The 23,992-nt window shown below is 37.3% G+C and overlaps 1 protein-coding gene across 2 annotated transcripts in view; it reads right to left on the bottom strand.

Moving 5' to 3' along the window:
- Dhx15 (DEAH-box helicase 15) overlaps positions 1-23,411 on the bottom strand; it is a 38,157-nt gene extending 14,746 nt beyond the window's left edge. The window contains exons 1-6 of one of the 2 annotated variants that reach the window (XM_050149854.1): positions 23,179-23,407; positions 17,362-17,797; positions 14,050-14,243; positions 6,865-7,024; positions 5,556-5,774; positions 2,376-2,543 (exon numbers count right to left, since the gene is read on the bottom strand). In XM_050149854.1, the coding sequence (XP_050005811.1) occupies positions 2,376-2,543; positions 5,556-5,774; positions 6,865-7,024; positions 14,050-14,243; positions 17,362-17,797; positions 23,179-23,249 (1,248 nt within the window). In that variant the 5' untranslated portion in view covers positions 23,250-23,407. Of the gene's footprint in view, positions 1-2,375; positions 2,544-5,555; positions 5,775-6,864; positions 7,025-14,049; positions 14,244-17,361; positions 17,798-23,178 lie in introns of both variants that reach the window. The other variant, XM_050149855.1, reaches the window with a different exon arrangement.
- Positions 23,412-23,992: the final 581 nt, after the last annotated feature.

A 23,992-nucleotide genomic window follows, 5' to 3' on the forward strand; every position in this document is an offset into this window, starting at 1 on the left:
AAAAAAAAAAGATCACACACTGGATTCACTGAGTCCTTCAGGTCTGCTGGAGGCTTTTCATTTGATAGTCACCAAGTCTCTACCACCAAAAGGATAGGACTTAAAAGCCATGAGAGGTTAGCTTTGGGAACAAAAATTCACAAAGTTTCTAGAATTAGAATATTATTTCTTATATAGATTTCATAAAACTGAAAATACCAGGTGCAGCTAAATAACACAACATACAAGCCCATAAGCACATATAAACTTAATGAATGGATAAAAGTTAAATAAATGAAATTTATTACTTTATTTATAGAGTTGTTTTGCAACTTCAGGTAAAGCAAATAGTAAGCCAGATCTAGATAGAACAGTTCTCCCTCCAATAAGGAATTAGTCAGCAAACAAAGTGGGAATGTTACAAGACTTTTCTAGACTGTAATTTTGTAGTAAGTGTTCAAAAATAGCCTTACAAAGTGTTAAATATCTCAGTACTAGGAAACTATCTTAAGATAAATTACCCACAATATAGAGTATGTCCTTAGTTGGCACCAGCACTAAAATTCATAAAATTTGTAAGTTATCACCAATAACTAGCCACTAAATGGAACCAATATTTAGTTCATCAACTGCTTTTCAAATAGAACTCGGGATGCCTGGGTTGCCCTACATGAATACTGTTTGGCAACAACAATATATTTAAGATAATTTGAATTTTTAAAAGTCATCGTAACTTGAACAGTTTTTCCCTTTAATTCAAACACATTTGTTTTTTTGAGACAGGGTTTTTATTTGTAGCTTTGGCTGTCCTGGAACTCTCTCTGTATACCAGACTGGACTCACAGAGATCTGCAACACCTGCCTCCTGAAAGCTGGAATTAAAGGTGTGTACCACCACCACCGGCTCAGTTAACTATCTCTAAATAATGGAACAATAATCCTCTCTTCAAAACCACGGAATCATCTCCACAAGAGCTATATCTCTTTTACTGAACAATACCTACTTTGAGATGTAGTAATTAGTAAGTTACAGGTTAAGCAACAGAACCCAGCTAGTTATTTTAGCTTGGAATGTTCTTTCATGCTTGCTATTCCAACTCAGGAGAATCAAGTAGAATGACATTGAGATCAGACTGAACTGAAATCAATCAATCAAATCAATCAATCCATCTCTCTCCCTCCCTTTCTCTCTCCCCTTAAACTGCCACATCTTTGAGCTTAGTGACATACTTCAAATAAATCAGTATTTTCAAACTAAAAGGATACAAATACAAATATTTTCACTACAAATGTATTCCTTCAGAATCTTCCACAGAAATGTTTTAACATGTCCCAGGGATTGCATTCCTAATGTCTCTAATAAGAGAACTTCAACCCAATGAAGCGTATAGATCAGAAATTAGTAGGAATGTTTTCAAGTTGAGTTCACTGCTCTAGTATTTTTCACAGTGCAGTCTTATTTTCAAGACTATTAAAACCTGAACTCTCAATATCTTAGCTTATTTTGAAACTGGTACTGAACATATACACCTTTGTTCCCTTACGTAGGCCAATTACACATCCCTCCACCAAAAGAATGTAATATGGTTCCTGCCTTCAAAGAATCCATGTATTTATTCAGTGTGATTAATGCTTCAGAGTCTGTAGAGTCAACATTTAGTACTTATTGACTTAAAATTCTGTTTGTTTTTGTTTTTGTTTTGTTTTACAGAAAATTCTAGATAGGGGCCAAAGCATGGAACTAAAAATAAAAAAATCGTTTAGCTGTGGAGTGTCATACATCTAATAGGACAAGGCAACATTTCCCTCGCTTTCCTGTAAGCACTCTTCCATCTACTAAGAACCAACTGCCTCTGTAGGAAAAAGCAATTTGTTCTGTTTTGCTTTTGTTTTTCAAGACAGGGTTTCCTCTGTTGTAGCCTTGGCTGTCCTGGAACTCACTTTGCAGACCATGCTGGTCTTGAACTCACAGAAAACCACCTGCCTCTGCCTTTCAAGTGCTGAGATTAAAGACGTGCAATGACCCCATCCACCCACAGTTCATTTTCTGATATAAGGATTTAAAAAAATGGAGTTCACCTTAACACACTCTTCCATTTACTTCTGAAATGCAGAGTATTTTGTTGTGGTCAATTATTCCTTTAGGTGTGTTTTTGTTTTGTTTTGTTTTTTTTTTTTTTTGGAGATAGGGTCTCACTATGTAGACAAGCAAGTTTCTATTCGTAACCCAGGATGATTTTACATTCTTCTATCGTGATAAAAATTTTAAAATATCACTTCTCTGCAAGAATGCTAGAATTACAGACATTACACCCAGCTTATAATTTGTAGTTGTTTATATTTGTTTTCTCTAACTTTTCTATTATCAATAACTATAACAAAATATTTAATGTTACCTTTCTTCCAATTGCTCCATTCTGTTTTTTTGGAGGTGGTGGCTCAAAAATGCGTTGTTGCTGCTGGGGTGGAAGTGTAGAATACAATGGAATGATTTTAATATCTCCAACTTCGGGGCCCAAATCATCAACTTCACGCTTTATTCTCTTACAGGCCTCATCAATTTCCTATAAAACAAAAACATTGATGATGAAAACAAAAATCATGAAATATAAAGTATTCATCATAATCCTCATTACATTTCATTTGACATCAATGATTTGCCTTTATTTTCATATCAATAATCAATGCCTACCATTTCATAAATAATCTACTTTAAATTTGGTAACCAAAGATAAAAACAAATTTTAATGTGATATCAAACAACCAATGAAATTTTGATTTCTGTATTGAGTCAGATATGTAACTGCTATTTTGTATTCCATGCCCCTTTTCTTAAAGACTCAGATGTCCTCCTAATTAATTCTCAACAAATTGTATTAAAATTGAAATTTTTTCACCCAGGTTCATTTAACTGCACTCATAACCTTTTCAATTTTCACAATCTAAAAGAAGCCAATGTGGTAGATATTTAAAATAAGTCAATTAGGCTTTCATGTCACATATCACTATTGCAATTATATGGAAAAAATGTTTCACTGTACCTAATGAGAACAAGCACCTTTACAACAATATCAACAAAGATATTTAAAAGCAAGCTGACACGCAAATGCTTTAGAGCTGCTTCAGAATTTTCCTCACCAGGGCAAACTAGTCCAATGCATTCATATTCAAATATAAACTTAAAGACATAATAAATGCATTTGGGAGAGGAGGAGTAACTCTGGGGTGGAAAATGGTTTAAAAAGGGATGGTTGGTGGGCAAATATTTTGCTGAAACAATTAAACTTGGAAGCACATTAATTTATTCAAGTCTGTCGATGTATATAACGAGGTAGTCATCTATTCTAACCAGTAAGTTGTTTATTGTTTAAATTCTTTTTCATTAGAAATATCATTAAGAGAAAAAAGTAATTTCAGGTAAACTAGGTTTCTATCAAACTAATTTTCCTAAAAATAATTTTAAACCAATCTGCAATTATTTCTGTGTTGAAGAATATAAAATTTGGAGCTGGCTCAGGCTAAGCACACTGGCTGTTATTCCAGAGGCCCTGAGTTTGGTTCTGAACACCCATATGGCAGCTCACAACCATCTATGTAATTCTACTTCCAGTCTCTGTTCTAGCTTCTTGGGCACAGGTATACAACACATACAAGCAACATGCATAAAATTAAAATAAATCTTTAAAAAATACACAATCCTCGGATACAATAAAACAAAACCCTTTTGCCTACTACAAAATACCAATTTTCTTAACTATCTTAAGGTTGTTTGACACAAGAAAATTACTATTAAACATTCAGTGTTTCAAGCCAGGCTGTGACAGCACACTACTTTGAGCACTTGGGAGGCAGAAGCATGTGGATCTCTATGGGTTCAAAGTCAGCCTGGTCTACAAAGCAAGTTCCAGAACAGCCAGGGCTATAACACAGAGACACCCTGTCTTCAAAAACAAAAACAAAAGACAACAAAAACAAAAAAGAATCCACTGTTTCTTGAGACCACCTCAAGTTTCTAGAAAATAAAAATAGAATGCCATATTAAAAAAAAAAAATCTAAGGACTTTTTTTTTAGAAAAAAAAATTGCTTTTAAATGCTCTATCTAGATCAGAATGCCCCCTGCTGGCATATAAATACAGAATTAAGAACCCTATCAAAGTGAAAAAAGATTTTAAATAAGACAATTAGACTCCCAATGTTTCAGATTTGTTAATGTCAGCAACACATTGAAAAATAAGTGATTAACCTAACACGTACACTTCACCTATTAAAAGACTAAAACAGTAAATGAAATCTACAAAAAACAAACCAGTTAAAAGTCTTCAAATTCAAAACATATCCAGAGTTCACAGCTACTTCATTTCATAATATGCCAGCACACACGTGTAAACATCACATAAAAGCCTTCCTATTCTCTATGAATGAAATAAATTACATTAAGCTGGCTCAGGAAAAGATCCTTTTGGTTTTCCCCAAGAGATCACCCAAAATTTCCAATACTATTCAAATATGCCTAGTTGTTGAAGCAGGTTTAAGTAAAGAGGAAGTAAGAAATTGTAGAGACCAAACAAAAAGAGGACAAAATGAGCACACCAACATCAGCATCAACAGTTACAGGACGAATGTTGTTTACATGCCATTTGAAAAGCAGTAAGTCTTACAGAAGCTTTATGGAAATTTTCCACTAAAACTGCATAAAAAGGATGAGTAGTTCCAATAGAGGGAAACTTTACCCAGAAAACTGCATTTGCAACACACCTTAGCTCACAAAAGAACTAAGGATGAGTCTCTAAAGGAAATGAATTCACAAACACCTATTCCCCCAAGACATTTGGCAAAGTCTACACGTCTTTGCTGGCTACCTCTCACGAAGTATTGCCACATCTAATATGAGAAAGCTGGGCATGCTGATAAATGTCCTACAATGATAGGCATCTGACAAGACAAATTTTCAACTCACAACATAAATAGCATTTAGGCTGAAAAGTCAGATTCTACAAGGGAACCATGCCTAAAGGCACAAAACATTAAGAACAATTACAGGTTTAAACAATTATCCAAAATTTACAGCTCTCAACTGAATGGCATTTGCTAAAATATCATATAGTTAACAGTACCATGGGAGCTGGACACAAAATGGTTTTGGTGAAGTCTAAGACACTAGCAATCTTCCATAACACTGAATAGGCATCATTATGTACCATAATTTTGTGGAACTATAAACACTTCTCTAGAAAAGCAATCCAACGTCTTAAATGACTTAAAGAGCTTGTATGCAATGTTGACTCTTGCATTTCCTCCTCGAACTTCACTTATTTAAAAAAAAAAGTTGAACAGAAACAAGAACTTGATTTAACAAATTCTTTTCCTTCAGATCAGAAATATACTGAGAAAAACATTCTAGACTAGGACTCAGGCCTTCAATTGTAAATGGTACCCAAACATTTCAATTGTATACTTTTCAACAAGAAAACCTTGAATGACTAAGGTGAGATAAATATGGCCAGTGTTTGTCATATTAAGTTTATAGCTCCTGGCTAATAGAAATCACTGAACGAAAACTCATAAAGGATGATACCTCTTGACCAGTCAAGAAAAGAAGAAGGTCTCCTTCCTCCTCTTCACACATATGTATCTGGATCACTGTTCGAATTGCTGCTTCAAGATAATCTCTCTCCGGTTCAGGAGTATAAAAAATCTCAACAGGGTGTGTTCGGCCAGGAATAGTTAAGAGAGGACAGTTGTCAAAGTAAATCTGGAATTTCCCAGCATCTAGGGTAGCACTCATAACTATAACCTGTAGGAGGAAAACAGCAAATTACTTTTGAAGTTTTAAAAATTTTCATAATCTCAAAAGGGAAAAATAGTTATGGTCCTAATTAAACATATATTATTAGCTATATAGACAGTCCTTAAGGATGGGTGTGGTAGTGTATGTCCTCTTTACTCTCAGCACTAGGGAGACATGGGCAGGCATATCTGTGAGATCGAGGCCAACCTGGTCTACATGAGTGAATTCAGGACAGCATAAATAGCATGAACCTGTCTCAACACCCCACACTCCCAAAAAAGGTAATCTTCAAAGATAAAGAAACATTAAAAAATAAAGTAGAAGCCAGTGGAGTGGCACATACCCTGAATTCTAACACTCAGGAGACAGAAGCAGGTAAATCACCATATGGGCTCAAGGACATCCAGGGTTATGTACTGAAGCCTTATTTTTAAAAAACAAAGCTGGGTGGTGATGCATGCCTTTAAGCTTAGGACTTGGGATGCAGAGGCAGGCAGATTTCTTTGAGTTCAAGACCAGCCTGATCTACATACAGAGCGAGTTCCAGGACAAGCCAAGGAAAGACAAACACTGCCTCTCAAAAAATAAATACACGAACAAATAAATTAAAAAAAAATGCAGAAAGGAATAAACTGTAGTTATTTATATTTTAAAATACGAGACTATGACAAGTAAACCCTAATAAGAGATACACTCTATACATTATGGAAATAAAGATCTGCTAATATGATTACTGAATAATAAAATTTGCTCATTTCTCCTAAATTATCTTAATGAGCAGTGTATTTTGAAAACCTTAGGTATGTTAGGGTCTTCAGGCTGGCTGGCCCAAGGCCCAGGCATCTTCTCATACCCACCTTTCTGACTCAGGGATTACAAGGTGTCACCACACTTATAAGACTGTTTCTTTGGGGATGCTGGCCCTGTGTATAATTGCTCCTACCCGGTTATATTGTGGCATCCAATACCTCTGGCCTCAGCTAGCCACAGCACTCATGTGCACATGCGCATGCATGCATGCACGCACGCACACACACACACACACACACACACACACACACACACACACACAAGACTAAAAATAAAATGACTTCACCTTTAAATCTGATCTTTGTCTTACAACTTCCTTCAAAACACCCATGAGAATGTCTGTAGCTAATGTTCTTTCATGAGCCTCATCAAGAATTATCACACCATACCGCTCCAGGAGGGGATCATTCATGGCTTCACGAAGTAGCATCCCATCAGTCATATACCTACAATCACAAAGACAACATTAGTCAAGACTCAGCTGTGTGACTTTAAAACTAAGCATAATGACATAAGTAACAACTGCAAAAATTAGACTCAAGAGGAGTTTAAGAGAACCTGAAAGTTATCATAAAATCTTACCAAATATTGCAATATACTGAGAAACATAACTCCTAACTGTGGAATACAATGATCACATGGTTTCATACAAACACTAAAACCAATCTGTCATAAACCAAAAAAAGGAAAAAATTCCAAAACAAGCCAATAAACAAACCATTTTAAGTTGTTTAATGCTATCAAACAATTAAAATGTTACTACATAAAAATGTACATTTTGGGGGGAAAATTAAACCCTAATTTTTTAAGGTGATAATGTTAACAATAGCTGACAGCATAGAAGTCTGCTTGCTATCCTCCCCAACACCAATGAAATGATCTAAGGGACAAAAATGGGCTCATACATTAAAAGCTCTGGGAATGACAGCATCAGCACCACAAGAATGTTGATACTTAAGTGTAAAATAAAAAGTAAATGACATCAGTCTGAATGGTGAATTAAAAAAAAAATGGAAAAGAAGCTAGGCTTAGAAATGGCTTCAAAGAAGGCAGTTAATATGGAATTCAGCCATTACAGAAGGAACCAGTAGAGTCAGTATCAGATCAAGGATGGTTTGTACACTTGTCAGTCATCTCCTGTCCATTCCACTCAGGCCAGTGCTGTAATTAGCACAGAACAACTATCTTTAAGTTTGGCACTTAGACAAAAACATAGTATGCCTTTCAATGCTAAAGCCACAGTTCATGGTCAGTTAAATAAAAACCCATTATTTTATTTAGAAATTTAAATTCAAAGCCATTATTTATGACTTCATTTTAGCTCGTTGTCCTATGTCTAACCATACCCAATCTTTCAGCAGCCAACTTGACTTGTTTATACCATCCTATGAAGCAGTTAAGTTCAGCATTCTGACAGCGTATAAAATAATGAACCCCTCTCTTTATTTCATCTAAGTAATCATAAATTTATTTAAAATATTCAGCAAAGTATACCTTTGGTGTGGGACAAAGGTCTGTATTCTGTCAATTATATTTTAAATAAATGCTGATTGGTCAGTAGCCAGGCAGGAAGCATAGGCGGGACAACCAGACAGGAAGTAGAGGCGGGTCAATGAGAACAGGATAATTCTGAGAAGAGGAAAAGCTTGGTCTGCAGTCCTAGCCCAGCCACAGAAGAAGCAAGATGTAACTGCCTCCCTAAAAAAGGTACTGAGCTATGTGGCTAACATACACAAGAATAATGGGCTAATATACGTTATAAGTGAAATACGAAGCCTGAGCTAATGGGCCCATCAATTATAGTTAATGTAGACCCCTGTGTGTGGAAACTGGGCAGGACAAAAACCCGACAACATACCTTCACTATGCACGCACAAGTCAAATGTCAAGAAAAAGCTTGTTATACAAGAGCCAACATACCTAGTCCCTATTTATACAGTTTGTGTTTCTTTAGTGTTCTTTTGTTTTATTTTGTTTTTTTGTTTTTCGAGACATGGTTTCTCTGTAGCTTTGGAGCCTGTCCTGGAACTCCCTTTGTAGACCAGGCTGGCCTCAAACTCACAGAGAAAAAACACCTCCATTTCTGGAATCAACTCCCAAGATTTTATTTTAAGGATATGAAAAAAAGACACTATCAATTAAACAATGACTGAATGTCATAACAATACAGCATAGCACCTAATAAGTCACAGTGGTTTCTAGATGTCTTGAAATTTTTCATCTATTTGAGAGCACTTGGCAATTGCTGTTTTCAGATGAGTTACTAAAATGAGTGACAAAGTAATTGTGAATAAATGCCTTGGTGGCAACAAAATTTTTATTTTAACTTTTAGGGGGACAAGAAAGAACTAATTATTTCAACAATATTTGTTCAAATACCTGTTTATCATACCTCAGTGCTGCCACTACACCTTTCTGGACTATCAGTTGCTAATTTTTCAACAGGAAACCCTACATTTCTGAAAACACTTTAATTAGCAGATTAATTCAGTCTGTTATTTCCAAAAATTCATAATGTGTATCTGAAGTTACAATACTCGAATTAGATCAGTATCAAATATTCACAGGTAATAACAACCTCCAAACACCTACTAATTACCAGACTTCAAATGATTCTAAGGTGTACTCCAATTTATAAGAAAGTCACAAAACCGGTGTGTTAATGTCTCTAAATTATACGGGCTTACAATCATAACTACTTAATAAGTTAAAACCAAGTAAAACAAAAAGCTGGTGCTGAGCAACACTATCCTAGCTTAAGCATTTTTCAACTAATATATACAAATAACATAGGAGAACAACCAATAAACTGCATGAAAGTTACTCCTAACTTATTACGGCTGCTAGTGAAAATAAACTTCTGAACGTTTTTTTTTTATAAAGGTGTTTCCAGAAACTTTAAAGTGAGAGGGAAGATCCACACTAGATGTGAGGCTGGGTGCCATTATGCCACAGGCTGGGCTCCCGGACTAGAAGCTACCACCTGAGCTTTATTTCTACTTCTTTCCTGCAGATAAGAGTATGAGCAGCTAGCTGCCTCACACTTCTGACCACCATGGTGCTTCCCATCCCTTCTTAAAAAGTAAGCCAAAAATAGGCTTTCTTCCTTATGTTGCTTGTCTGGTATAGTCACAGCAAAGAGAAAAATGAATACAGCCAAAGTAATATGCCTATTTAAAGAAATGTATAGAAAACAATTTGCTGGGCCAATTTTTTGTTTTCCGAGACAGGGTTTCTTCTCTGTAGCTTTGGAGCCTGTCCTGGAACTAGTTCTGTAAACCAGGCCTGCCTCTGCCTCTGGAGTGCTGCAATTAAAGGTGTGTGCCACCGATACTCGGCAAAAGCAACTTAAGGTTGTAAAGAATCAACATTTCTCAAGGACATTATGATCTTTTGAATATGGTATCCTTGAAGGATTGGTTTCAGTATACCAAGGGGATACCAAAATCTGGGTCTTATATAAATTAGCCTGGTATTTGCATATAACCTCTGAATGTTTATTTATATATATATATACACACACATATATATGTATATATATTTTTTATTTTATTTTCTAGATGACCAACACATAATCATAAAGTTTTATTTAATCTTTAAGGAATGACAAGCAAGTGTCCAAGTTTAATACAGATAGTGATTTTTTTCTGGATTATTTTCATTTTCACAAATGCAAAATAGAGTCAACTCTATTTACTTTTAGCATTCCTTTAGCTATAGAATTTCTGGATGCCAACGGTAACACAGAGAACAAAGCAAAAATGGTTTCATTAACAGAAAATAGTTCTTTAATAGAGACTGCCCCCAACCCGGAGTAGTTCAACTTTACCCTGTTAAAACTGGGAACTTCTGATGGGCTAACTCAACCACTTACACCATTAACAACTTCAAGCAAACTTAGTCAATATGAATAAAGAGTTTTGTAAAAAGACAGTCTGTTGTCTATTATTAAGATCTCTTTACAACCAGCCTATTTATAATTCCTGGCTATGTCATAGATATTCCAACAAACTCAGTTTGGATAGTTAATAATCTCAGTGTCTGCATATATATTCACAGCCAACTAATTGAACAACTACTGCTATGAGCCTATCACCCAAAATTATTTTAAATTAATGAAAATCTCCTAGATAATAAGTCTATTGAATCATGTTTTCATCTTAACAATGTAAATAGTAACATTACTACTAATTCAAGATAGTTCAGGATTTTATCAACAAACATTTCTTGATAACTTCCACAGGATCAAGTATAACTTAACAAACCTGAACAATAAGTACAACAGAATATCACATTACTGGCTCCAGTAGCAGTTTTTAACCTTCCTTAAGATGCAATCCTTTAATATAGTTCTTCATATTGTGATGACCCCAACCATAAAATTATTTTCATTGGTACTTCATTAACTGTAATTTTGCTAGTTATGAATCATAATGTAAATATCTGATATGGAGGATATTTGATATGTAACCCCTAAAGGGGTAACAACCCACAGGTTGAGAATCACTAGGCAACAGTGAGAAGACTAGATGTAGATGCCAGAAATGCACTACCACCAGCAGCAACTATTAGCCATGTTGACTACACACTGCTAATCTGCGTGTAATTACTTAGGGCTGTACACATATCAACATACTCAGAATAATCCTTGAGACAGTTACCAGCTCCATCTTCTGAAGACTAGCAATTAATTTTCACACTTTAAGTAGCACGGTAGGTAGCAACTCAAGACTAGGACAGAGGAGACATCATCTTGGTTCTCAAATTCCCTATCTGCTAGATCACTGTGCCCTGTTGGTCAGCACTCCAGATTAGAGATTCTTATAACCAGTTGGAACTTCAGTATTAAATTTGCCATGTAATAGTTCATAATCCACTGGTGCCAATCTTAAAATTTCTGTATCAAGATCCTTACTGAGTAGGATTTGTATTTTGCTTGTTAAGACCTTTCAGTGTCTTTCATCTTCTCTACCTTTGGGATTAAAGCAAGTCTTCAAATTTTATGACCTAGATGTATAATTTTTTTTGTTAAAAATGTATTTCCTTCAAGCTTTACATGGGGTAGATTATCATAATGAAACCCAAGATTTCCATTCATTTTCCCCTCTCACATATCTCAACCACTTCCTTTGGACTTTACCTTTTCTTGGCTTCCCAGCAGCTTAACCTCAAATTATACACCAGATAAAATTCCCAGTAGACTATCAGAACAATAATCAACAGAAAAAAAAAATCTCATGTCCCCCAAAAACACTTTGTTTAATATACTAACCCCAGACTGGGTCTCCTTTAAAATTCCAAAACCAAAGTTACTCAGATAACCGAAACATTCAGAATGAAAAGGAAATTACATAAATCACTAGATCCCCATGTCCCACTTCATCAACAGAACCTTTAAGGATATTACTGGCTGGGCGATGGTGGCGCACGCCTTTAATCCCAGCACTCGGGAGGCAGAGGCAGGCGGATCTCTGAGTTCGAGACCAGCCTGGTCTACAGAGCTAGTGCCAGGACAGGCTCCAAAGCCACAAAGAAACCCTGTCTCAAAAAAACAAAAAAACAAACAAAAAAAAAGGATATTACTGAATCTGCCTCCTTTCCTAATTTTGCTAAATATTCATTAAGATTCTTGAAGTTACAAGTTTCACATTCCTCTATTGCCTATTTCACTTCCTCAGATTAAGTGGAGAAGGGAAGGAGAACCTACAAAAGTTACATACAAAGCAAGTGTAAAAAATGGAGACATAAATCCTATCCCAAAGATAATTATGGCTCAACTAGATAGGACACATTAAAAGTGCTGGCATTGATTTTATAATGTGTCCATAATAATCTAGTTCCAGGACAGGCTCCAAAGCTACAACAAACCCTGTCTCAAAAAACCAAAAAAGTTCATTTGACCATTTGATGAACATATGAGGACTTTAATTTCTAGATAGGAAAATAGCTAATCTACTGTAAAAAGCTGTTCTATGCATACACTCTTCCTACTCAAATCAATTGTACAACTGACCTTAAATTTATTAAAGCGTTAGCTATTTTTAACATATGAGTTTTCAGAGAGTTAATACATTACTATAGCAAACATATCCAGGTACTTTTGTTTACAAAGGCTGCTTAGTGAAGCAGTCAGTTCTGTCAATTAAAACTACCACTAGCACTCTTCTCATTAAATAAGTTACAATTTTTCTTTAAAGAAAATGAAGAAATAAACCCATTTCCAAGGCTATTAGCAATGCCAAGTTAGCTTAAACTACTGAACAGATTATAAACTACCAATAAGTTTATCAGGAACATTTTTTTTTCTAAAGCTTAATTACAATTTCTAGGAAATGCTTAATAAGGTAATACAACACCAAAAATGTTTTCTCTTTGAACTATTGCACTGTTTTAAAATGAGCTGGTTTTCCACAAAGATGCATCTTTTGAAAATCTACCCTTCATCTACTTTCTACCACACACGATATTAAGGCTTGTAACTTTCTTAGTTTCCAAACTGCTTTCTCCCAATAAATGTACTTATCAAATGTCAAAAAGTAATCCTTTGAGAGATGAGGATGCACACCCAAGAAGTAAAAAAAAAGTGTATTAGCTAAAAAGTAACTGGATATTCTAGTAAGAGTTGTTTTTAAGTTACACATTTTAAAGAACATACTAGATATTTAAAAACAAAAATATCTCATCTGTTCTCCTTCTCCAGACATTTAAAATTCTTTTCCTAATTCAATCAAGTCAGTCTCATTTGTCTCATTATAAGTTCTATCCACACCACAGGTTCATGTCACTGACCACTCAACATGTGCTAAGCATCATCTTCTTACAATGCAAATGAAAATCACACCGTAACCAAGGTATTTCTAAAACTGACTAAATGTCCTATAAATGCCAACACATAAAAGCAACAGAAGAAAGTAAGATTAGTGAGACAATAATTATCGCTATTTATGCGGAACATAACTGTAAGATATGGAAAACAAGTAGGCAGGCAAAAGTTATGAGGTTCAATATGGTCATAAACATAGAAGGAAGCAGGATCTTAAGGAGCTATCATAAACTCATTATTACAAAGGATTCCTCCATGAGTTGACATACAAGTACTATACTATTAATTTCCCTTACCCACAAATAAATCATATTACTGTTCTAAAAGTAACTTTTAATAAATGATTTTTTTAACTCTACCATATTCAACTGAACAATCTATTAATACTTCACATTTTATGACATCTGTAACATTTCATAGAAGATGTAGTACCACATAACTAAATCTGACCTTTAAAATGGAATTTCTACTGAGGGATATATTATCACCAAGAAAAAAATTATTAAAAAAATTAAGAAGCCACCTGGCATGTCTAAGACAGTCTACTTCATACTATTCTAAAACCGATAACTCCATCAGTAAAGCTCAGAAGCTAACTGTAGAAAACGACAATTAGAAAAGCATCCATTTTAAAGATAGAGTACTTACTTAAGAATGGTTTTTGCACTACTGCAGTCTTCAAATCGAATGGAGTATCCAACTTCCTGGCCTAACATCACATCCATTTCATCAGCAACTCTCTGAGCCACACTCATTGCAGCCACTCTTCTGGGCTGTGTACAGGCAACTCCTCTTTTGGGTCCTGGCAATGATCGCATATACTCCACACACCACTGTGGTATCTATGAAACAATTTCACATTTAATTTTTTTATACTTTACTTAAATACAAACTATATGTACCACCAAGTACTTTATTTCACTCTAATAATGTAAGACAAAATTCTATTATGCAAATAAACTGTTTATAACTCAGGTTACGATAACATGAACTCTCTAAGCTAGAACTGTTCATAGGTAACACTGATGTGATATAACTATACTCCTGGGTGGGCTAGGTCCACTCAGACTGCTCAATATGCTCAAGAGTAAGCTATACCATAACTATTTTTAAACAATGGGGAAAAAAACACCCAATTTAAATTCCACCCTTTAAAAACCTTTAAGTCTCAAAAGTAAAATATAACAGTTTTGAAAAACACATTTTAATTATAAAATGTAAGCACAACTATCATATATATCCTCTTATGACTATAAATTGCAATCCATCAAAAGGTCATGTTACTTTTCCTCCAGGAGTGGTATGCATAATGACAGTACTTTAGGTACCATCTTAAAAGTAAGTTCTTAAAATTGCCACCTTCAAGTTCAATAGGATTGAGAGCAGCAGCCAAGGAAAAGAAAATTCCAAGCTCAAGGTAGTCGTTATGGTGAGCTGTTACACTATGGAGGGATTCTCTCACTGGTTCTCTAGTCATTTAACTGGAAAGAATAGGAAGATACCGATGTTCACCACCTTCAGTAAGAATCCTCTGCTACAAGTACCTGGGCCTGCCTCTATCAAAGCTTCTGAGATCACAACAGGTTCTACAGCTACAGAATGCAGAGGGTTTGGATTTAAGCATTTACATGATGCTATCTGATGAAAAATCTTAGCTGGCACACTGTTAAATAATTTAGATTACTTCAGCCATTACAGGCTAACTATTACATAAAAAAATAACACAAAGGGGAGGTAACTATGCTATTCTCCAAAGGAAATAGTATCTTTCAAGGGCTTACATAAAGAAAACTACAAACTAAAATAACAGTATCTCCTCTAGTTCTGCAAACCAACAGACCTATGGTCAGGTGCTTTTCTTGGAAAGCTGTATTTATTTGCCTTCATTTCACAAATCATCCTCCAAAAGTAGAAAATAAAACAGGGTGACCAAGTAATGTGAAATTCAAACCATTGACTAGCAGATCAAACGAACAATTAATCCTTAATTCTTAAAAGTGTTTGGGTTTTGGAAAAAAAAAACCCATTCCAATAAAATTAATGATTTAACCTCATTTTAGAAACAAGATAGGTTAATCTGGCAAATCTCAATCTTTTAGGAGTTCTTTGTATTCTTAACTGATGACAAAGCAATACACTTACCTATTAATTCCTAATAAAGACCCATGTTCTGTAAACTTGCGTTTTGTTTCTACAAAAAATAATTTTTCAAACAAAACTTTTCTAGTAGGGTACATACTTTACATAGTCCCAATAACAATGTCTGCCTTGATAGAGAGCACTTGGTTCTCATTATATGCTCATCTGCACAATGCAGATTATCTTAAAAGGTGGAGCTATAAAAAAAAACTTAAAATGGATAAAGTATGATAAATACATAGCCCCTGTCTCTCCAAAAGTGATAAACAAGTTAAACACAGATTGGTAATATTATGTAAACTTACTGGCAAAATATATGAAATAATTTAAAATTCAGTGACATCAATAAATTTAGATCTATAATCTTCAAGAATCTTTTTTAAAGATTTCAAAACATAAAAGTTAGATTTTTGGAAAGGAATCTATTTCTGTAAACCAGGCTACCTTTTTGCCTCTGCCTCCCAAGCAATGAGATTAAAGGTGTCACCACACACAGCTAAAACTTTGAGCTCTTAATATCATGTTGTCTCTCAATTAAGTCTTTTTAATATTTTTGGTTGCTACAGTATCAAAATGTCTCCATGAAATAATTAAATTGAATTGTAGTACATAATTTTAAAAAGAAATTTAAAGTAAATCCTAAACCATACATGAAGTTCCATGTCTGTAATAACAGATTACAGAGGATGCCAAACTAGAAGCAAACCTAGACTACATGGCAAGATCGCTGCTCAAAAAAAAAAGCATATAGATCAATGCACTTGCCTAGCAGTATACTCAATTATAAATGTTCACCTATATTCACAGGCATGAAAAAATAATCCAATAAAAGCATATTATCTTTGCATATTTTCAGAACACATGAAAATTTCACTCAACTTGGCAAGGAAATGCCTATGAATCGCCACAAGCACTACTACTTTTCACTTGTTAGATTAATAAGAGTTTAAGTTCAGGGATATAACCAAACAGTTTATGAATACTTATGGAACAATAAGTTGACATGCTCCCTAAGAAAAGAAGGGCTACAATAAATCTAGTCAGTTCAAAATCTATAAACAATACTTGCCCCCAAAGCCAGCAAATTAAGCATTATGGTCAGCAAGTAAACTCTAGCTAAAGGCACTTGCCATTAAACCTGACAGCTTGAATTCAATCTTTCTTCATTCTTTCTTATTCCTTTTTGATTTTCAAGACAAGGTTTCTCTATAGCTTTGGAGTCTGTCCTGGAACTCACTCTGTACACCAGGCTGGCCTCGAAATCACAGAGATCTGCCTGCATCTGCCTTTTAAGTTAAAGGTGGCATGCACCAACACCGCTTGGCTTCTAACATTTTTCTTTCTGTGAGATGGTAACTCATGCAGACAAAGGTAGCCTTGAATTTAGCGACCTGACTACCTGATTCCTAAATGCCAGAATTAAAAGGGATATGTTACCATGACCGAGAACTTTCGACACTATTCACATAATTCAAATATTTTATCAAAGAAACAACTACCCCAATGGTTCAGATCTCCCTACACAAGCACTAGAAAACAAACTTTGTACTCATAACTCTACTATCTCAGGGCCAAAATATGTTGAAAATTATCCCTGCCATACTCAACAAGATGAGAAAACATCAGTTATTTTTCCTGTATAGACTAAAAAACCCAATACTCTCTATTGGAATAATACCATGAAAGTCATTAAAAAGTGATCGCCAAAGTACTCTTCTTCAAGGAATTCTACACGACAATGGGAAACGACCACCATGACCAATCAGCACATTTAGTTAAGTTTAAACACGAACGTATTTACCATCGCACTTAGCAACTCACCTGTGTTGTCTTACCAGACCCAGTCTCACCAACGAGTACGAATGACTGATGTCTAACAAGAATATCTGTAAACCTATCCTTGTATTCCCAAACAGGGAGCTGAAGTCGTTTCTTTAGAATATCGTAATATCGAGGCGTATGGGGCAGGTTGGTAAATGGATTAATGCACTGTGGAAGTGATGTATGTCCCGCATGTCCAGTGTGTGTTGAATGGGCAGAATGTGTAGAATGTGTTGAATGAGCTGAGTGAGTTGAATGAGCGGAATGAGAAGCTTTTAAAGGCGGCAATCCAGCACTGATAAGCATAGCGTTGGTGGAAGCTCTCAATTCCTTTTCCTTTTCTTTTTCCCTCTCCCGCTCTCTATCTCCTCTATCGCGTTCTCGGTCACGATCTTTAGATCGGTCTTCTCTATCACGATCTCTATCCCGGTCTTTCCTGGAAATACAAAAATCGAGAAATCAGAGGATTATATATAAAAAACATGTGTCTCAATGAACTATTAGAAATGATCAGATTCTTTGTACACCAACCACTAACATCTTTACTAGATGAGGTCTCTCGTTTCATCCTTCTAAAACCTGAAGTACAACATTAAGAACTGACTCACAGGTCACCAAAATGACTCAGCAGATAAAGGTTTTATCAAGCCTGAGAGTCTGAAGAAAATACCCAGGGCCCATATGGTAGTAGAGAGGACCAACTCTTCCACACCCTCCTCAACAAAAAATGCAATATAACTTAAAAGGGAAAACCTGAAGCTAGACTTGGTGACACAAACCTTTAATCCCAGCATTTAGGAGGTAAAGGCAGGTCGATCTCTTTGAGTTCGTATCTATAACAGATAATCCCAATAGAGTAAATCCAACTCATATACCATAAGCTGCCATATGGTTGGCTCTAACTAAAATAAGTCATTGTGGAGATGACAGAAAAAAATCCTTAAGCCTGCCATTGCTCTTTACTTACAACACATAAATAAAGTCCAGATCCTGTGACTCAAGTATTTATATAGCATAGCAAGGAAGAACATGCATTCACTCTCCAGTCAAGTAGGGGAGCGACATTAAGCAGAATACAACTAAAATGCTTACTAAATACAGCACTGGTAAACTGATAACTTTTATCTGATCCAGTTCTTAAAATATAGGATTCTCGTTGGGTGGTGGTGGTACAAACTTTTAATCAGAGGCAGGCAGACCTTTGTGAGTTCAAGGCTAGTCTAGTCTACAGTTAGTTCCAGGACAGCTAGGGCTGTTGCACAGAGAAACCCTATCTTGAAAAACAAGAACAAAAAAATATGGGATTCTATTTTGTACAAACATGCAGTGAAGAAAAGCCTTAATAGCATGGGACTTCTCCCATCCTAATATCCACCTACTACAGAATTATAAAACATAGGACACGAAACGGAAATAAAGCTTCACCTGTCACCCACAACCCAAAGAAACCAAAAGTATATAGGTAAAAGATTACTTAAATATACTAAGAAAAATGACCAGGCCATAGTGGTGTACGCCTTTAATCCCAGCACTTGGGAGGCAGGGGAAGTCAGATCTCTGAGTTCAAAGCCAGCCTGGGCTACAAAGAGAGTTCCAGGACAGCTAGAACTGTTAACATAGGTAATTCTTCTTGAAAACGAAGGGGGAGTGGAAGGGAAAAGGAGGCAGGAAAAGGGAGGGAGGAAGGTGGGAGGGAGGGAAAGGTATAGAGAGAAAATACAGAAATACAAGTCTCAAAATTTCAAACTTGAACCTTAACCTATCTTTGAAAAATATCCCAACCATCACCTTTGTTAATTTTGCTTCTCATTTAGGTGTTCCTTAAGTGGGTGTTTACATGCAAAATGTGAGTTAAGAAAGTTTATAAAGCAAAGAATATAGACTCAAACAGCTCAAGGACTAGATACCTTTGCAGGCCTAGTGGTTCAGTGGGTAAAAGCACTTGCTGTGAAAGCAAGAGAACCTGAGTTCAAATCTGAAGCTCCCTTGTATGGTAGGCATGGCCTAATGGTACCTGTCACCCCAGCACTGGTGATGGTGAAGGGAGACAGGTGGATCTTGAGAGTTTGCAGGCCAGTTTAGCTAAAACAGTCAGCTTCTGATTCAGTGAAACCCTGTTTTTAACAAGCAGGAGCAACACCCCCACATACAGAAAATTTTTAAAAAGAATTTCTTCGTAGATATCTCTTCATTACAAAGGACAAAAGAAGCTGAATAAGCACCTTCCATATTTAAGAATATGGAATCAGACAGTTAAAATACAGACCTAACCTTTCCAAATCAACAAAAACTGGGGAAAGAGAGATACTAGACAAAGCAATCCATGTAATGATATGTGATAAATTAATACCTACTCTTACACCTTTTCCAGGACACATTTCACCTAAAGCGCTATTACTATAGCAGAGAAAGAAGTGCAATGCAAAACACAAGAACCTGCTGATCAATAAAGTGAGCATTTCACACACAGCCCAAAAAGAGGGGCATGGCAACCACAGCTGCAAAACCACAGGAAAGACATAAAACTCGCTTATCTACTCTGCAAAATGAAAATATTAACAAGCCATCAAGAAAACATTTGGAATGCAGAAAACTAATTCAATTGCCTAGAAATAATGTTGCAGTTCACACTGGCTACTCTGAACTACAAAGGTAAAAAAAAAAAAAACTGTTATATCCCTCTCCATACATAGGTCCACTTGTCCATGTGCATGGTTTCTTGTTTAAATAGGCACTGATCATAAAAGTTGTTATAAAAATTTGCTAGTTAAGCATAATTTTAAAAAAGTAAAAAACAATCCTGGTGTGGTGGTGCACATCTTTAATCCCTAAACTTGGGAGACAGGCAGAATGATCTCTGGTCCACACAGTGAGTTTCTAGGACAGCCAGAGCTATTGGGGCTGCAGGGGGGAGGGGGAAGCGGACAGGGAGGAAGAGAGAGAAAAGAGCGAACTCTAAATAGTTCTTTAGTTAACACTGAAATTTATCAAGAACAGTCAGTGTTTCCTTGCTTGCATGTAAGTTGTGTCCACTGATATGGAACTAAAAACATTAAATAAGCTGATGCTGTAACAATGTTCTTTGGCATATCTGAAATGCACTAACAAATACTGATTACTACTGATGGTTCAGTTTAAATTGTACATATAATAATATATTGATATATAATATATAACATATTGATATATATTATATATCACAAATATATTATAGGCACAAATATATTTATAATAATGATGGAACTAGTCTAGATTAGAATATTATATTTATGACAATCTCACTTTCAGAACTTCTAAGCACAGGGATGCTAATACTTTTTATCTACAAAATAAAAAAAACTTGGGAATTACTTAACATCACTGACCAAGACAGGAGACTCTTTACAACTGGAGTACTATGCAACCTATGGGAAGGCTAATGTTAATGATGAGTGAAAAAAAAAAAGCATACATCCACACAAATCCCAAGAGCTCACTGTTATTACTGTTCTCACTCATGAATATGCTCTCCAAAGATGTAAATGAAGATTTGAAGGAATTTACAGCTTTTTCCCCCTTTATATCTTTATGTAAGAATTATTTCTTGTCCACTGCATCTGATTATTTAATCTCAGATACCAGTGTAAAGGATTGCACCAAAACACACTTCTACATACAAAGTACCTACAACAATATCAGGTACTATTCTGTAACTAAAAGTTCTGATCAGGAATACTAAAAAACATTAAAATGAAAACGTCCATATCTTCAGATTCTTCCCAAATTGGTGAGATGCTCAGCCAGTAAAGGCACTTGCCACCAAGACAGGAAAACTGAGTTGATCCCTGAGGCCCACACGGTGGAAGAAAAGTAACTGGCTACCATGTTTTCTTCCAAACACCACAAGCAGTGGCGTGTACACACACAAAAGAGCATTGGAAAGACAACAGGGTCTGGTGACAGCTGGGTTCACAAGCCTATGCTGTCACATACAATAAACAAGGAGGGAGGGAGGGGTAAAGGATCCCTGGAATTCCAAAATACATTCAAACTGAGAGGTGGCTGGAGAAGGAACCAAGCACAAATGTTGTATAAACTCATTTCCAAAGAAAACCACTTCTATAAGAAAAGGTACTCAAGAAACTTAGGAAACAGTAAAAACTGTCCTCCAGAATCTCTAAAAATTAAGGAATTACTGTACAATGAGCTAACTCTCCTATACTCACAAACATGTAATAGTCAAAAGAAATATGAAGCTACCATGCTACACCCAAAAGTTCACTGTAACACGGTTGTTTTGCAAAAAAGGAAACCACTACACTTGTAACATGGAACCCCTAATCCCAATAAAAGCTTTCTGAATAGTGAAAATACACACAAAAAGCACTTAATGAACCATTTTCCAGTGTTTATTCCAATGTGACCTCTGAGAAGAGAAAGTCAGTTGCACCTTAGCCAAATGTGACATTTCAGCTTCACAGAAGTTCAGAACCAAATGCTGTCCCCCCCTTTACCAATCCAATATAGATGTCATTACGACAGGTGATGTCTAACTACTCAGTTTCATGTTGAGAAAGACAGAATCCTAGACGCCACCATAAAGTATGGAAAAGCTCACTGTAACTTTGCTCTCCCTTGGAAAATATCATACACTGTGTTTCTACCTCTAAGTACTGTGGCCGAGCCCATATACTAACAGTGGGATTTCTGCTTGAGGAGACTAAGAAGCTGTCTTGTGGTGCTGTTATCTCAATGCCCAGTATTGCAAGATTTAAGAAAAAAAAAAAAACCTACAAAATCCAAAAGTGACAAACGTGCTTTCCATATCCAGTACTTCAATCTTATGAGAGTATCAGAACACATCCTATCCTGACCTACACTTCACACTGTTAGAACTCAAAACTCCAAAGGGCTGCCCGTGAATTAAAAACTCACAGGGCACAAGAAAAAGATGAAATCATGCAACAAATTTGGATATTCTGTCTTCTGTAGATTCTGTTTTGCTTTAATTAACCAAACAGATCTCTGTATTGCCGAAGTGAAAACACACGACGGCCTGAAGTGGCGAGCAGGAATATAAACCACAGTGCATCTAAGTATGAACTGAGAAAAACGAAATCCTGGAAAATGGTAACTGCATTACATGGATAACTGCTTACATGATACATGCCTCTTCCCTTTGCGAAAGTCTAAGAAAGGAGCCCAACTGCCAGATGAGGAATCGGTGCGAGCATTTCTCAATCGGCACGTGGGGCATGTTTGCTCCTACATGCCTAACAACACTTTTGGAAAAGTGAGTCCAAAGTGGAGAACGGAAAGGAAATAACTTATGGAGCAGGGGTGGGCATCCATCTTTTCACAACCCTACCCCAGGGATGCTCAGCAGAGACAATTTTTAAGCAAAGCAGGAAATAAAGGAGATGGCGGGAGGGCAGCCGGAGGGCGGAAGTTGGCAACGGCCTCCTCTCAAGTGCCTCAATGGAAGGAGGCCCGTCGACTCCCGCCAAACACTGAGCCCCGCGGTGGGAGCGCCTCTCTCTGCAAGCAGACTGCTCCCGCCGCCGCCCAGAGCCGCCCGCGGCCCGGTGCCCTTGGCCGCCGGCTTCCGGCCGCTCTCCCCGGCTGAGGGCCTCACGCGAGCACCGAGGCCTCGCGGCCCGCTCCTCACGCCCGCCGCCCGCGGCCTCGTGGCCGCCGCAGGCCTCTCGCCCTCGCCGCACACACTCAGCCCGCGCCCACGGCCGCCCGGGGCCAGACAAAGACTCGGCCGCCGGGCCTGCTCCCCGCCACAAGCCAACAAAAGCCTGGGCCGCGACCGCGCGCCCCGGCCTGCCTTACCCATCGGTCCCCGCACGCTTCTTGCCGGAGGGGTAATCCTCCCCAAGGTCCAAACGGTGCCGCTTGGACATCCTCGCACTCCTAAAGCGAACGCTTGGGAAGGAAGGAAGAAGAGAGACTCCGGCGGCCTGATCCGCACAGGAGAGGCCCGCTGCTCAACTCGCGGGGACCCCCACCCCTCCCGCCACCACAGCCCGCTCGCTGCGGCCCGAACCAGGAGCTAAAATGGCGGCCGCGACGAGGGCTGGGCCTGCGCACGCGCCTCCGCGGCGGGCGTGCCGGTGCGGTGCGCGCGCACGCCGAGCGGAGGCGGGACCGCCAGCCCCTCCCGCCGTGCGATTGGCTGAGAGGTTCTGAGCCCCGCGGGCTCCTCCCTCTTTTTCGGAGTGGTGCGCTCGTCTGAGTGGCGGCTGGGCGGGACGGAGACGCGCCTCAAGCTATTACTTGCAGTCTGGAGTTCACTGGGAAAGTTGAAAAAGCCTGATCCGAGTTAGGAAATCTGTCTGTGTCTTTTGCTTTTAGGGTCTGTAGCTCAGCAAGGTTAGGAAATTAATGATGAACACCCAGCCGATAAGTGGCAGAGCGGGACGCAACTATTTCATAATTCCAGAACAGGAATTTGCAGTTGTTATGCCCTATGCCTAACAGGGTGAGAAAAATGTTAATTTACCTCGACTCATTTTGCCCGTTTGCCACAGGTCAAAGAACATCTATTTATTCAAACTATAGGTGTTTTGGATAGGGTGCAGAAAATTGGCAATAATCGTACTGTGCACCTTATTTTGCCTCTGTCCTAGTGTTCCTCGTTTGTGTG

Source organism: Alexandromys fortis, unplaced genomic scaffold, assembly GCF_014885135.2.
Source record: "Alexandromys fortis isolate MF-2015 unplaced genomic scaffold, M_Fortis_MF-2015_v1.1 scaffold_0, whole genome shotgun sequence".
Taxonomy (NCBI): domain Eukaryota; kingdom Metazoa; phylum Chordata; class Mammalia; order Rodentia; family Cricetidae; genus Alexandromys; species Alexandromys fortis.